Raw genomic sequence first — 17,263 nt, forward strand, 5'->3', positions numbered from 1 at the left:
AGGTAATCCAATTTGTTATAGGATTGACAAATGGAAGAAACAGACATAGTAAATGGGATTAAACAGAAGGCTTAATGATATCAGGCGGGGATTAAAGCGCATCAAGATTTTCAGCACAACACATTGTAGCTTTTTAAAGTGTTGCAACAGCAACTAGGAGAAGCTGCTGTAAGTCCTTCTGACAATATAAGATTACAAAAGCGGAATATGGTTTTTTAACATTAGGAAAAGCAGCAGTGGCTGTGGTCGTCATCAGACCTCACTTGGGAAACAAAAGAAAGTCACAAATAAATTCATTTCAAGCAGGGACACTGAAAAGGGGGAGAATAAGGAGACGGATTCTAGGGGCCCATGATTGACAGGGTCCCAGAGAAGTCTCTAATACAATTATAATACTGTCAAAATAACATGATGGTCAGTTATAAACTTACAATCACACCTATATTTTATTTACAATATATTGGTAACACTAAGTTTATTTGTTTTGGAAACATTTCTCAATGCTCAAATCCTCTCCTGTATTTATGTAAAATGGTTCAGTCCACCTGCTCCCTCAGATAGCTGCAGAAACTTTTCACAGACAAGAAGTGGAGGATGAGAGGCAGGACAGATCAGAGCTCAGAGAGGAAAAAAAAACAGAAAAGAAAAAAGCTTAGACAGGAGAAAGGGTCGAAGGGTCGACAGTATATCACCCAGTTCTTTCATAGGCAAGGTGGGTCTGTGATGGAAAGGTCTGCAATGTTAGCCTGTTGTCTGTTCCTAACTTTGTCCATAGTCTACAAGATAGCTCACTTTTCTCCCCATGTTGGCTCATATTTCTGATGAAAACTGGATTTATACATTTCACTGTTGTATTAGTTAAATAATCAATATAGGCAAAAGATTAGCAAGTTGCTGTGCTCAAAAAATTACGCATGTTCCAAGCAGACACATCAGGAGTAGCAGCACGTCTGTCAGTCCCCCTGACCCACCTGAACAAGCCCAGAAACCCCTTCACAAAGGAGGTGAGCAGCTGTGTGTTGAATTAATCATTTATTATTCAGAAAAAACAGTAAAGAATAAAAAAAAAGTTCAGAAATTTTAAAAAGCCTGTCTGTTTTATTTCAGAATGATTTTAATGGCTTACAAAGAATCAGCTGACTGAAATACAACCCCTGGCAAAAATTATGGAATCACCGGCCTCGGAGGATGTTCATTCAGTTGTTTAATTTTGTAGGAAAAAAGCAGATCACAGACATGACACAAAACTAAAGTCATTTCAAATGGCAACTTTCTGGCTTTAAGAAACACTATAAGAAATCAGGAAAAAAAATTGTGCAGTCAGTAACGGTTATTTTTTTAGACCAAGCAGAGGGAAAAAAATATGGAATCACTCAATTCTGAGGAAAAAATGGCATCATGAAAAACAAAAGAACACTCCAACACATCACTAGTATTTTGTTGCACCACCTCTGGCTTTTATAACAGCTTGCAGTCTCTGAGGCATGGACTTAATGAGTGACAAACAGTACTCTTCATCAATCTGGCTCCAAATTTCTCTGATTGCTGTTGCCAGATCAGCTTTGCAGGTTGGAACCTTGTCATGGACCATTTTCTTCAACATCCACCAAAGATTTTCAATTGGATTAAGATCTGGACTATTTGCAGGCCATGACATTGACCCTATGTGTCTTTTTGCAAGGGATGTTTTCACAGTTTTTGCTCTATGGCAAGATGCATTACCATCTTGAAAAATGATTTCATCATCCCCAAACATCCTTTCAATTGATGGGATAAGAAAAGTGTCCAAAATATCAACGTAAACTTGTGCATTTATTGATGATGTAATAACAGCCATCTCCCCAGTGCCTTTACCTGACATGCAGCCCCATATCATCAATGACTGTGGAAATTTACATGTTCTCTTCAGGCAGTCATCTTTATAAATCTCATTGGAACGGCACCAAACAAAAGTTCCAGCATCATCACCTTGCTCAATGCAGATTCAAGATTCATCACTGAATATGACTTTTGATCCAGTCATCCACAGTCCACAATTGTTTTTCCTTAGCCCATTGTAACCTTGTTTTTTTCTGTTTAGGTGTTAATGATGGCTTTCGCTTAACTTTTCTGTGTGTAAATCCCATTTCCTTTAGGCGGTTTCTTACAGTTCGGTCACAGACGTTGACTCCAGTTTCCTCCCATTCGTTCCTCATTTGTTTTGTTGTGCATTTTTGATTTTGAGACATATTGCTTTAAGTTTTCTGTCTTGATGCTTTGATGTCTTCCTTGGTCTACCAATATGTTTGCCTTTAACAACCTTCCCATGTTGTGTTTAGACACAGCTGACTGTGAACAACCAACATCTTTTGCAACATTGCGTGATGATTTACCCTCTTTTAAGAGTTTGATAATCCTCCTTTGTTTCAGTTGACATCTCTCGTGTTGGAGCCATGATTCATGTCAGTCCACTTGGAGCAACAGCTCTCCAAGGTGTGATCACGCCTTTTTAGATGCAGACTAACAAGCAGATCTGAGTTGATGCAGGTGTTAGTTTTGGGGATGAAAATTTACAGGGTGATTCCATAATTTATTCCTCAGAATTGAGTGAGTCCATATTTTTTTTTCCCTCTGCTTGGTCTAAAAAAAGTAACCATTACTGATTGCCACAATTTTTTTTCCTGATTTCTTATAGTGTTTCTTAAAGCCAGAAAGTTGCCATTTGAAATGACTTTAGTTTTGTGTCATGTCTGTGATCTGCTTTTTTTCTACAAAATTAAACAACTGAATGAACATCCTCCGAGGCCAGTGATTCCATAATTATTGCCAGGGGTGGCAAAATGTTGGTGAGTAGTTTGGGACTCTAATCCTTCTGCTTTGCAGTAGGAACAAAAAACATATCTAGTGCATGCAGACTGGGTGATTATTCTCAATCCAATCAGAGAAATGTTTACATTTTCTGGAAATCAGAAGATTAAACATCAACAACCAGCCTGCAGCCTCATGTATCTTTGTCAGTCTATCAGTCTTGCAGCAAATAACTGATTTAAATGAATTTCATTGTATTTTCATTGCTTCTCCTACCAAATAACTGTCAAATCATGTTCTTCTTTTCACAAATATGAGAACGATAGTTAAAAATCTCATTAAAATGCATAGTTTTATGTAAAACATTATCAAAATTTTCCACTGGCCTAGTGGCCGGGTATGGGGGCTCCAGTAAGCTTTCTTTTCATGGGGCCCAAAATCTCTGGCAGCGCTCCTGATTTCAAGCATGAAGGTTTTTCATTCAAGAAAACAGATCAAATCTAGGTTTGAGTCTCCCATGTGACGTCAAACTATAGCTGAAATTTCAGATTTTCAGAAAATCACATGCTTTCTGATTCACTTTGAAATTAATTTTCAAAGGAGATTGTTCATTGAGTGTATCAATGTCAAGGTCTTCAAGCGATTTCAAACAAGCACCTGGTTCATTTTGTTCAGTACGCCTGGAACTCTGGAGTGTTTCAATCCTAAAATCTAGTCCTCTCATTACAGCGATTAATAATCTGGATCTGTTTGAAATACAGTTTCTGATGCGGTTTCTTTATTGGGTGTTTCAAGAACTTAAGAATAGCGAATCAGGTGATAATGAAGCAGGTGTTTCATTAAGTTTTTCAAGCTGCTTCATTTTGTTCATTGCCTGAAAAAGCCTTGTTCCTGCGTTGACAATCTATGGAATGGTTTAGGAGGCATTCAGTCATGAAATCCACTCCTCATGTTCTGAAGCGGTTTGGAATTAATTTTCCAAATAAGTTTGGAATTAATTTTCTGAATCATTAAATGTTTCAACCACTTCAAAGCAGTGACTCACTTTCTGAAGCAAAAGGTTCCTTTGATTCCGTGTTTTAAAAAGCCTTGTTCCACCATCTGTGGAATGGTTCAGACCACAAATCCAGTTATGTTGTTATGTCTACATCTCGTTCCAAAACTATTGTGATATATTTAAACTTATCAGTTGTGTGTTGAAATCAAAAAATGAGACAAATCTGTTTGATCCTGGGCTGCCCCCTAATGTTCGGAAAAAGAATAGCACGTAGAAGGATCAAATATTTGTGAATGCACTTTTTGAAAATTACGCATAATTTTATTTTATTTTATTTATTTAGAGAATTCAAGCTGCTCTATACCAAAAATTCTAAAATTATGGACTTTAATCTCATAGTGAAAACAAAACGTGATATAAATTACACAAAGGCATCAAAGCCAAAATAATGGAATGCCTATGGTCAGCCTTAAATCATCACTTTGACGCTGACTTTATATTTTTTTCTGCTACAATCATTAAGAAATTTCTGCCTGTAGTGCCAGTTATCAAAAACTGAGTTGCTAAGTGATCAAAGCCAACAAGACACTCATTTCAACTCTGAAGGAGTTCTAGGCTTCTGTGGCTGTGGTTGGAGAAATTGTGCAAATATGACTTGCGTGTGCAGCACAGAGAAGGATTTGCCTACAAGAAAACAGAACAAATCTGGTCGAGTCTCCCATGTGCCTTCTAGCAAACTGTAGCTGAAATTTCATATCTTTTGTGCAGCAGAAGGAAAACTGTTATAGAAATGCAAGCCGACTATTAAATCAAGTGCTGAATGTTTCACCACCAATGTGTTATTCCCTCATTATTTAGTGACACGTCACACATAAAAGGTTTAGAGTTCATTTCCAGTGTCCTTTGGAGTTCAATAACATTGATTAGTAATGATGGGAAATAATCTGATCGGGAGCAGGACATCATCAAAATTGATTTGTAACACTGCAAAATCCTCTTTATATCTTTAATCTGAAAGCCGAAGTAACCGGGGGCCAAAGACTTGTGTGTGTGGATGTCTTACTGAAACATGGCGTACGCTAAAACCCAGAAACTGACGTAAGCACAAAAATATCCAAATGTATCACAGTGTGCGTACACATGGATTCAAGCACATTCCATTTGTACATCCCACTGAACATGGAACTGAGCGCACATGCAGAGGTACCTAACAAAAATGTTAGTGGGAGTGTGTGTGTGTGTGTGTGTGTGTGTGTGTGTGTGTGTGTGTGTGTGTGTGTGTGTGTGTGTGTGTGTGTGTGTGTGTGTGTGTGTGTGAGAGAGAGAGAGTGAGTGAGTGAGAGAGAGAGTTCGTAAACGCTGTGGGCTCAGAGCAGTGCACACACACTGAAGTTAAAAAATGGAGGGGTGCCGCGGCTGACAGTGTGTGACATTCACAACTTTACACATACGTTTATTGACAAATACTGAACACAGGAAGACAGTCGGGGGCCTGTTAAGAATCTGCAGCTCTAGTTTCACCATCAAGAAAAAGAGAAACATTAATAATAATAATAACAAAAAAAGAATTTGAATGCGCACATGCCAAAATGTGCTCGCGCTGCTTTTCTTTCAGAACAATTACATGAATAAACTATCTACCAACGCAGCCATCCATCGCGCACCGTGCCAGCCTGTAGCCTGTTCCCAACCCAACCCAATGGATTTGCGCATCACATGTGATTTGAACCACGCAGCCATCCATCACGCACCATGCCAGCCTGTAGCCTGTTCCCAACCCAATGGATTTGCGCATCACATGTGATTTGAACACTAATAGAATGAAAATGTTTATTAACAAAAACAAATTCATCATGCACCTGTGTGGGCACAGACAACCCCTGGCTCCTCACTGTATTGTGCTCTGGGCCAGCCACAGTTCTGCGTGCAACTCCAGTAACAGTGGCCTTGGTACACAAAATCGGCTTATGAGCTAATTATCATCATTTGCAGGTAAATCTTTGCGTTCCCTGAATACATGCTGACCTTGGATCGCACCATTTGCAAGGTCCTCTAACAACGCTAATGCAGCTTCGATGCATCAAATCAGCACAAAAAACAAAACAAAACAAAAAAACCTTTGTTTTGCTTATGGGTGATTCTTTAACTACGGGCACTATTGGCCTTGTAAATGTAATTTCCACCACACCATTGCCTTACAATATAAAGCGCCTTGGGGCAACTCTTTGTTGTGATTTGGCGCTATATACATGTGCTCTGATGTCACTGTTTATCTCCATAGAAACTACCCAAACAATCTTTCATACAAACTGTTTAAAGGGACATTACAGTGTTGTGGTGGAAATTACAGCAATAGTGTGGGACAACTACATTTTGTTTAAAAAAATCACAACAGTTGTATGACATTGAATACCCCAATTATGTTTTGATTACTTTACTGATATTTTATTCAGAGATATTTTAAAACATTAGAAAAAATGTTTCTTTACCATTCATTTTTATCATTGAAGATCAAAAGTCTGGGTGTGGGACAAGCACAAAACGGCAATATTTGCATATAATGATGCTGAAAAAAGGTGAAAAAGTCATCACAGACTACTAGAACAAATTTCTTAACATACTTTCATTGTAAAGATAACTATAAAAGTGTGAAATTTCCCCTTTTTTCTGTTTTTCATACAATATGATCAAAGGACAATAAGTGCCCGTAGTCTAAGAATCACCCTTATGTAATAATTTCACAGATGTGTTTCCCATCTGCTGGATGGTTCATGGATGCTGGATTGTATAGTTGAACTTATATGTTCTTGTACTTATCTTACCAACACATAACCCAGCGGAAAGGATTTATGAAAGTAGCTGATAAAAAGAGTGAAGGGAGTCAGAGTGTGCTGATTTAAACGGGGAAGACAACCATTATTTTCTCATTAACTCACGCTGGTTTTGTCGTAAAAGTCACTGCATAAAGAATTCTGTATGACTGTAGCTGAGGAAAACCACTTCTTTTTTCTCTCTCCACTCAGGTTTGGTGTTGGTGTGTGATTTGGTGTGGGTGTGCATACGAGGTCTGTCCAAAAAGTAACGGACCTTTTTATTTTTTTCAAAAACTATATGGATTTGAATCACGTGTGATTGCATCAGCCAAGCTTGAACCTTCGTGCGCATGCGTGAGTTTTTTCACGCTTGTCGGTTGCGTCATTCACCTGTGGGCAGGCTTTGAGTGAGCACTGGTCCACCCCTCCCGTCAGATTTTTTGGTCTGAGAACTTGCTGAGAGGCTGCCGCTTTGCTCCATGAAATTTTTTTCAGAAACTGTTAGAGACAGCCAGTTGGAAACCATTCGAAAGATTCAGATGGATATCGGTGAAGATTCTGTCGGCATTACACAGATTAAGGACTGTTAAAAACATTTTAAAGACGGCCCACACAGCGGCGGAGGGCACGCGGCGCGCCGAGCGGCCATCGACAAGCTGGAACGACCAAATCATTTCTAAACTGAACACTGTGTTGATCCAGGACATCGTGTGACTACCACAGAAATGGCAAGAGAGCTGGACATAGCACTTTTGTGGCACATTCCACTGTTACAGGAGATTTTGTAATGAAAGACGTGCGGAGGATTTCGCACGTCGGCATGGAACTGCTCATGCCGCGCAACAAAAAAGAACACCTCCGTGTTGGAAACCACAGAAGATTCAGACGGCTTTCGATGGCTTTCAGTTGAGTGAGTAGCCGAGAAATTGTGTAACAGCTGGACATGCCCCAACATGTCCTGTGAGACTTCCAACACGGAGGTGTTTTTTTGTTGTGTGCCATGAGCGGCTCTGTGCCGACGCGCGAAATCCTCCGCACGTCTTTCATTAGATAATCTCCTGTAACAGTGGAATGTGCCGCAAAAGTGCTATGTCCAGCTCTCTTGCCATTTCTGTGGTAGTCACACGATGTCCCGGATCAACACAGTGTTCAGTTTAGAAATGATCTGGTCAATCCAGCCTGTCGATGGCCGCTCGGCGTGCCGCGCGCCCTCCGCCGTTGTGGGCCGTCTTTAAAAAGGTTTTAACAGTCCTTATTCCGCGTGACGCCGACAGAATCTTCACCGATATCCATCTGAATCTTTCAAATGGTTTCCAACTGCCTGTCTCTAACAGTTTCTGAAAAAAATTTCATGGAGCAAACCGGCAGCCTCTCAGCAAGTTCTCAGACAAAAGAAATCCGATGGGAGGGGTGGACCAGTGCTCACTCAAAGCCTGCCCACAGGCGAATGATGCAACGACCGGCGTGAAAAAACTCACGCATGCGCACGAAGGTTCAAGCTTGGCTGATGCAATCACACGTGATTCAAATCCATATAGTTTTTGAAAAAATAAAAAGGTCCGTTACTTTTTGGACAGACCTCGTATGTTGTGGATCAAACTTTGTATTTGGGTTCATGTAGCAGCAGACAGCACACACCTCACGGCCACACGATGGCAGCATAACAAAGCGTTTGATGTTGATGAGGCCGACCAAGCATCACTCTCAAACACCAGTGAGAGTCATTACCACCACGTGGTGGTAATGACAGAAAGAGTTAATTTGTTTAGTAATTGTGTCGATTGTCAGTGGGGAAGACTGGAAGTGTGTTCAGAAGACAGGGCATGTGATCTCACTGTTTTATCCATGAAGAGAAAGGGGGGGGGGGGGAAGAGATAGTGAGAGGGAGAGAGGGGGAGAAGGGGAGAGGGAGAGATAGGGAAAGAGAGGAAGAAAGAGTGAGAGAGAGATAGAGAGAGGGGGGAAAGAGATAGAGCGAGAGAGAAAGGGAGAGGGAGAGAGATAGAGTGAGAGGGGGAGGGAGACAGGAGACGGAGAGACAGAGAGGGGAGAGAGAGATAGGGAAAGAGATAGAGTGGGGGAGAGGGAGAGAGAGTGAGAGAAAGGAAGACGGGGAGAGGGAGAGAGAGAGATAGTGTGGGGGGGAAGAGATAGAGCGAGAGTGAAAGAGAGGGAGAGGGAGAGAGAGGGAAAGAGAGTGAGAGAGAGGGAGAGAAAGAGAGATAGAGTGAGAGAGGGGGAAAGAAAAAGAGGGGGGAAGAGATACAGTGTGAGAGAGGGAGAGAAAGGGAGAGGGAGAGAGAGAGAGGGGAGAGGGAGGGAAATAGACAGGGTGAGAGGGGGAGAGAGACCGAGAGATGGAGAGAGAGGGAGAGAGAGAGAGGGAAAGAAATAGAGTGAGAGAGAGGGAAAGAGAGAGGGAGAGAGGGAAAGAAAGAGTGAGAGAGAGGGAGAAAAGGGAGAGTGAGAGAGAGAGGGGGAGAGGGAGGGAAAGAGATAGAGTGTGAGAGAGGGAGAGAAAGGGAGAGGGAGAGAGAGAGAGAGATAGGGAGAGAGAGGGAGAGAGATACAGTGAGAGAGGGAGAGATAGAGAGATAGAGATAGGGAAATAGGGAAAGAGATAGAGCAAGAGAGAGGGAGAGGAAGGGAGAGAGAGAGGGAGAGGAAGGGAGAGAGAGAGGGGGGGAATAGGGAAAGAGATAGAGTGAGAAAGGGAGAGAGAGAGAGAAAGAGAGAGAGCGAGAGGGAAAGGGAGAGAGAGAGGGGGGAGAGAGATACAGTGAGAGAGGGAGAGAAAGAGAGATAGAGATAGGGAAATAGGGAAAGAGATAGAGCAAGAGAGAGGGAGAATAGGGAAAGAGATAGAGCAAGAGGGAGAGAGAGAGAGAGAGACAGAGAGAGCGAGAGGGAAAGGGAGAGAGAGAGAGAGAGAGAGAGGAGAGAGGGGAAAGGGAGAGAGAGGGAGAGGGGGGAATAGGGAAAGAGATAGAGCAAGAGGGAGAGAGGGAGAGAGAGAGAGAGAGTGAGAGGAAAGAGAGAGAGAGAAAGAGAGGGAGAGAGGGAGGAAAGAGGGAGAGAGTGAGAGAGAGGGAGAGAAAGGGGGGAGAGAGGGAGAGAGAGAGTGAGAGAGAAAGAGAGGGAGAGAGGGAGGAGAGAGGGAGAGAAAGAGAGGGAGAGAGGGAGAGAGTGAGAGAGAGGGGAGAGAAAGGGAGAATGAGAGATAGGGAGAGAGAGAGGGGGAAGAGATGGAGAGAGAGAGGAAAAAGAGGGGAGAGAGCGACCAGAGTGTCTGCTGGGAAGTCTCAGAAGGTTGTGCAGGATTTCACATGGCTGTTTGTCCTCAGCATGTAAAAGCACATTTACTTGGTCTGACTTTTGCTTGAGGAGAACGTGGATGGATGTTGTGACAGCAGCAGGATGGAGAGCTTTGTTTGGATTCTTCTGAAAGGCATCTTTTGTTTGGTGAGTCCAGCTGACCGGGGGGCTGGGGTAGTGTCCTGCAGGTGGAAAGTAGTTTTAAGGAATTATTTTGCGGGATGTAAGCCACGTGCTTATTGAATGTAGCTCATCTGTAACATCTGTAATTTCTCTTCTAAGCAGATATGTCAGCACTTTGAAAGAGTATCCACTTTATTTATCTATTTTCATACAAGCGTCAGTAGTTTCGGTGGCCACCAGACTTTGGAAATGAAAAACGGATGACTCTACAAGGGTGTACCCCACCTCACGCCCTATGACTGCTGAGATATAGGCTCCAGCCCTCCCACCCATGACCCTTAACCCTTAATTTGAGTAAGCGAGTATAGAAAATGGACAGATGGAAAAACTAATAACACCTACTCCTAATTCTTCTCATACATTTGATGGTTAAGATTATTCCCTGCAACATTCCAGACATGTCCAGCAGCTGGCACACCAGTATGTACAACCCCTGGCAAAAATTATGGAATCACTGGCCTCGGAGGATGTTCATTCAGTTGTTTAATTTTGTAGAAAAAAGCAGATCACAGACATGATACAAAACTAAAGTCATTTCAAATGGCAACTTTCTGGCTTTAAGAAACACTATAAGAAATCAGGAAAAAAAAAAATTGTGGCAGTCAGTAACGGTTACTTTTTTAGACCAAGCAGAGGGAAAAAAATATGGAATCACTCAATTCTGAGGAAAAAAATTATGGAATCATGAAAAACACAAGAACGCTCCAACACATCACTAGTACAACCCCTGGCAAAAATTATGGAATCACCGGCCTCGGAGGATGTTCATTCTGTTGTTTAATTTTGTAGAAAAAAAGCAGATCACAGACATGACACAAAACTAAAGTCATTTCAAATGGCAACTTTCTGGCTTTAAGAAACACTATAAGAAATCAAGAAAAAAAGATTGTGGCAGTCAGTAACGGTTACTTTTTGAGACCAAGCAGAGGAAAAAAATATGGAATCACTCAATTCTGAGGAATAAATTATGGAATCACCCTGTAAATTTCCATCCCCAAAACTAACACCTGCTTCAAATCACATCTGCTCGTTGACATTAACCCTATGTCATGAAATTGACCCTATGTGTCTTTTTGCAAGGAATGTTTTCAGTTTTTGCTCTATGGCAAGATGCATTATCTTCTTGAAAAATGATTTCATCATCCTTAAACATCAGAAAAGTGTCCAAAATATCAACGTAAACTTGTGCATTTATTGATGATGTAATGACAGCCATCTCCCCAGTGCCTTTACCTGACATGCAGCCCCATATCATCAATGACTCTGGAAATTTACATGTTCTCTTCAGGCAGTCATCTTTATAAATCTCATTGGAATGGCACCAAACAAAAGTTCCAGCATCATCACCTTGCCCAATGCAGATTCGAGATTCATCATTGAATATGACTTTCATCCAGTCATCCACAGTCCACAATTGCTTTTCCTTAGCCCATTGTAACCTTTTTTTCTGTTTAGGTGTTAATGATGGCTTTCGTTTAGCTTTTCTGTATGTAAATCCCATTTCCTTTAGGTGGTTTCTTACAGTTCGGTCACAGAAGTTGACTCCAGTTTCCTCCCATTCATTCCTCATTTGTTTTGTTGTGCATATTCGATTTTTGAGACATATTGCTTTAAGTTTTCTGTCTTGACGCTTTGATGTCTTCCTTGGTCTACCAGTATGTTTGCCTTTAACAACCTTCCCATGTTATTTGTATTTGGTCCAGAGTTTAGACACAGCTGACTGTGAACAACCAACATCTTTTGCAACATTGCGTGATGATTTACCCTCTTTAAGAGTTTGATAATCCTCTCCTTTGTTTCAATTGACATCTCTTGTATTGGAGCCATGATTCATGTCAGTCCACTTGGTGCAACAGCTCTCCAAGGTGTGATCACTCCTTTTTAGACGCAGACTAACGAGCAGATCTGATCTGAAGCAGGTGTTAGGTTTGGGGATGAAAATTTACAGGGTGATTCCATAATTTATTCCTCAGAATTGAGTGAGTTCATATTTTTTTCCCTCTGCTTGGTCTAAAAAAGTAACCGTTACTGACTGCCACAATTTTTTTTCCTTATTTCTTGTAGTGTTTCTTAAAACCAGAAAGTTGCTATTTGAAATGACTTTAGTTTTGTGTCATATCTGTGATCTACTTTTTTTCTACAAAATTAAACAACTGAATGAACATCCTCCGAGGCCAGTGATTCCACAATTTTTGCCAGGGGTTGTATTTAATGTTGATCCTGCATCAGCGTTTATCCGGTTATAATCTGTTTGTCCTCATTGTCTGCACTTTTAATTTGGAGACATGAATGACAATAGTATTTATTGTTTTTCAGTCCCTCCAGAAAGTTGTCATGTCAGGATTTCAACAATTAACCTATGTATATATGGTTGTACAGACAGATGAGATGATGGGATAACTTTAATGTCCTCCAATGAAGCAATTTGTGGCAATTCATAGTCATGTCACTTGGAAAGCTAAATATAAAAAAGCAGCTTCTTATAAAAACCCGACTCTACCTGAATGCACATTGTACTAATAACATACTGCACACACCCTGAAATAGGTTCTACATCAACTTGTCAATTTATTTCTACATTTCTAAACCTCGTGTCGATGCTTGAAATGTACTGAATTTATATACGTATATATATATATACATATATATATATAAATTTTAAAATGCCTTCCTGTTCTTTCAGTGACAACAGTTTTAAATTTTTAATCAATCAAATTAGATCTAGCGATGAAGCGACAATGCCTGCTGTCATAGAAGGTTGTCCTCACTATGAGTGTTTCTCTTTTTCTCGTAATTCTCTGTCTAGTTGGTTCTTGGGCACCACAAGACGAACAGCAACTTCATTTCTGGCAAGACATCCACCGAACTTGACGGAAAACACAATAATCTGCTGCAAACAAGGAGTCTGGTTCAGAATGTCAAACCTACAATTAATCCTTTCATCCCTTCATCAAAGAAGGGGCTTTATGACATACTTCGAGGACACACCCACTCACATTCCAATTTCTCCTTAAAAACTCAGCTCCGCCCCATCATGAATGTTCACAGCACGTCTAAATTTTCCAGGATGTTTAGTTGGGGAGACTTTTACTCAAATATCAAGACCGTCAAACTGAATTTGCTGATAATGGGAAAGATCGTAGATCACGGCAACGGCTCTCTCGGAGTCTATTTCCACCATAACTCCACAGGTGTGGGCAACGTATCCGTCAGCCTCGTCCCGCCGCTGAAAGAGGTGGAGTTCGATCTGGAACGCCAAAGCGTGGTCAACCCCAAAGACTCCAAGACGTTCAGCTGTAGAGTGGACTACGAGAAAACGGAACGCAGCAAGAAGGTGATGCTGTGCAACTACGACCCGTCAAAGACGTGCGCTCGGGAACAGACTCAGAACCACGTGATCTGGATGTGTTCCAAACCCTTTCAGGTCATTTGCATCTATGTGTCCTTCTACAGTACGGACTACAGGCTGGTTCAAAAAGTCTGTCCGGACTATAGCTACAAGAACCATGGAGGTCACATGTCAAAAGGTCAAACTTAAGCCACTGTTGAATCTATGCAGATGATGTGACATTTAATCAAAGGGTCGATGGTACGTCAATGAATCTTTAAGACACTATGAGTCATAAGTTGCACAAGTACCCCCAAGCCTGGAATAAGCGTGATGTATTATCTCATCTGTCATATTAAACAAATTTGTCTGAAAAATGCAAACTATAAATAGAAATAGAGACAGATTTCGTGCATTATGCTATACTCAAGACAACCATGGACTGTACTGTGTATCTTGACATTTTGTCATATTCTCTTGTTCATTTCATAACACTACATTGTATGTTGTGCAAAAGACTAAATTAAATCCAACCAGCCTGAAGCAGCTGACTTCTCTCCAAACTCTTTGCCTGAATTTGTTCTATAAACACGTCAGTACCTGAGACATGCTAACAAGATTAACTTCAGAACTAACCCATGCCAGGAAAACACCTCAAATTCACCCTATGTAAAGCATTGTAGTTCAGCCTTTTCAGTTTTTTTAGTATGTAGAACCATCAAAGATTTCACTGGTATATTTTGGGGAAACAGGTTTACCAAGTGTCATAAAATTCAGTTTGTTCGATGAGGAGTAAAGCTGCAACCACCCAACTGGCAAACAATGAAAACCACCAAACTCTGCCAACTGTTGATCATCCATTTACCCTCAGATAAGGTACATCCAGAAAGTATTCACAGTGCTTCACCTTTCTACATTTTGTGATGTTACAACCTTATTCCAAAACAGAGTAAATTAATTTTTTCCCCTCAAAATTCTACTCACAACACCCCATAATGAGATGAAAAAAGATTGGGTTTTTTTGGAAATTTATAAAAAACAAAAAACTAAGAAATCACATCTACATAAATATTCACACTCTTTGCTCAGTACTTTGTTGATGTACCTTTGGCAGCAATTACAGCCTCAAGTTTTTTTGAATATGATGCCACAAGCTTGGTGCACCTATCTTTGGGCAGTTTTGTCCATTCCTCTTTGCAGCACCTATCAAGCCCCATTAGGTTGGATGTAGAGCGCCAGTGCACAGCCATTTTCAGATCTCTCCAGAGATGTTCAGTTGGATTCAGGTCTGATCTCTGGCAGGGCCACTCAAGCACATTCACAGTGTTGTCCTGGAGACACTTCTTTGATGTCTTGGCTGTGTCATTATCCTGCTGAAACATAAACCCTCACCCCAGTCTGAGGTCAAGAGAGCTCTGGAGCAGGTTTTCATCCAGGATATCTCTGTACATTGCTGCATCCATCTTTCCCTCAATCTTAACTAGTCTCCCAGTTCCCGCTGCAGAAAAACATCCCCACAGGATGATGCTACCACCACGCTTCACTGCAGGTATGTTGCCTGGTTTCGTCAAAATGATGTCTGGCATTCACGCCAAAAAGTTCAATCTTTGTCTCATCAGACCAGAGAATTTTGTTTCTCATGATCTGAGAGTCCTTCATGTACATTTGGCAAATTCCAGGCAGGCTGCTATGTGCCTTTTATTAAGGAGTGGCATCCGTCTGGCCACTGTATCATATAGGTCTGATTGGTGGATTGCTGCAGAGATGGTTGTCCTTTTGGAAGGTTCACCTCTCGCCACAGAGGAATTCTGGAGCTCTGACAGAGTGCCCATCTGGTTCTTGGTCACCTCCCTGACTAAGGCCCTTTTCCCCTGATCGCTCAGTTTAGACGGGCAGCCAGCTCTAAAAAGAGTCCTGGTGGATCTGGACTTCTTCCATTTATGGATGATGGAGGCCACTGTGCTCACTGGGACCTTTAAAGCAGCAGCAATGTTTCCGTACCCTTCCCCAGATTTGAGCCAATCCTGCCTCTAAGGTCTACAGACAATTCCTTTGACTTAATGCTTGGTTTGTGCTCCGACATGCACTATCAACTGTGGGACCTCATATGTAGACAGGTGTTTGCCTTTCCAATTCATGTCCAATCAACTGAATTTACCCCAGGTGGACTCCAATTAAGCTGCAGAAACATCTCAAGGATGATCAGTGGAAAGGCAACCCGATGCCGGATAAGCGGTTGAAGATGAGCTGTTGTCATTATGGGGTGTTGTGAGTAGAATTTTGAGGGGAAAAAATGAGTTTATTCCATTTTGGAATAAGGCTGTAACATAAAATGTGGTAAAGTGCTGTGAATACTTTCCAGATGCATCCATCGTATGCTGCTCTAAAATTTTAGTGGCCAAGGGCACTGACACAAACCCATAACATGAAGACCCTGGCTTTTGGACTTATTGATGTCTAGATGGCCATTTTCATCCTTTGTCCAGAGTATAGTGTCAAATTTTTCCAATAAAAAAGTCTGTTACAGTGATTCATCTGACAATAATACACAGTTCTGCTGTATGATGGTCCAACCCAGATGTGTCTGAGCCATGATAAGTTGATTCCACTTACAGACAAGGTTAACATAAGGTTTTTTTGGGACAGTAAAGTTTTAAGTGGCATTTGTGAATGTAACTGTATGGTAGTGCTTGACAAACACTTCCCAAAGTAATACACTGCCCATGTGGTTAAATCAGCTATTGATGAATCACTGTTCTTGATGCATTGCCATCTGAGAGATTGGAGATCATGGGTGTACAGCTTCAAATTGCACCCTTGCCATTTCCACACTGAAATTCCTCCAAATTCCTTGAATTGCTTAATATTAGACACTCTAGGATAAATAAGCAAATCCCTTCCAGTCTTTATTACAGGAACTTTGTTTTAAACAGTTCAATAATTTTCTTATGCTTTTTTTTATTATAACCCCTGGCAAAAATTATGGAATCACCGGCCTCAGAGGATGTTCATTCAGTTGTTTAATTTTGTAGGAAAAAAGCAGATCACAGACATGACACAAAACTAAAGTCATTTCAAATGGCAACTTTCTGGCTTTAAGAAACACTAAGAAATCAGGAAAAAAATTGTGGCACTCAGTAACGGTTACTTTTTTTAGACCAAGCAGAGGGAAAAAAATATGGACTCACTCAATTCTGAGGAATAAATTATGGAATCACCCTGTAAATTATCATCCCCAAAACTAACACCTGCATCAAATCAGATCTGCTCGTTCTGCATCTAAAAATGAGTGTTCACACCTTGGAGAGCTGTTGCACCAAGTGGACTGACATGAATCATGGCTCCAACACGAGAGATGTCAGTTGAAACAAAGGAGAGGATTATCAAACTCTTAAAAGAGGGTAAATCATCACGCAATTTTGCAAAAGATGTTGGTTGTTCAGTCAGCCGTGTCTAAACTCTGGACCAAATACAAACAACATGGGAAGGTTGTTAAAGGCAAACATACTAGTAGACTAAGGAAGACATCAATGCGTCAAGACAGAAAACTTAAAGCAATATGTCTCAAAAATCGAAAATGCACAACAAAACAAATGAACGAATGGGAGGAAACTGGAGTCAACATCTGTGACTGAACTGTAAGAAACCGCCTAAAGGAAATGGGATTTACATACAGAAAAGCTAAACAAAAGCCATCATTAACACCTAAACAGAAAAAAACAAGGTTACAATGGGCTAAGGAAAAGCAATTGTGGACTGTGGATGACTGGATGAAAGTCATATTCAGTGATGAATCTCGAATCTGCATTGGGCAAGGTGATGATGCTGGAACTTTTGTTT

At 41.0% G+C, this 17,263-nt stretch overlaps 1 protein-coding gene across 1 annotated transcript; it reads left to right on the top strand.

The window, feature by feature from the left end:
- Nucleotides 1–9,603: 9,603 nt before the first annotated feature.
- On the top strand, nucleotides 9,604–13,966 carry LOC117530755 (neurexophilin-1-like). The gene is made up of 3 exons (XM_034193674.1): nucleotides 9,604–9,619; nucleotides 9,866–10,059; nucleotides 12,902–13,966. The coding sequence occupies exons 2-3, from the start codon at nucleotides 10,015–10,017 to the stop codon at nucleotides 13,631–13,633; spliced, it is 777 nt and encodes a 258-aa protein (XP_034049565.1). The 5' UTR covers nucleotides 9,604–9,619; nucleotides 9,866–10,014; the 3' UTR covers nucleotides 13,634–13,966.
- The last annotated feature ends 3,297 nt before the right edge of the window (nucleotides 13,967–17,263 follow it).

Source organism: Thalassophryne amazonica, chromosome 18 (genome assembly GCF_902500255.1).
Source record: "Thalassophryne amazonica chromosome 18, fThaAma1.1, whole genome shotgun sequence".
Taxonomy (NCBI): Eukaryota; Metazoa; Chordata; class Actinopteri; order Batrachoidiformes; family Batrachoididae; genus Thalassophryne; species Thalassophryne amazonica.

Excerpts from the sequence above, each read along its gene's own strand:
- LOC117530755 (XM_034193674.1), top strand. The coding sequence starts at position 10,015 with ATGGAGAGCTTTGTTTGGATTCTTCTGAAAGGCATCTTTTGTTTG. Across the intron at positions 10,060-12,901 it reads TGAAAGGCATCTTTTGTTTG|TTGGTTCTTGGGCACCACAA; the intron begins GTGAGTCCAGCT and ends TTCTCTGTCTAG.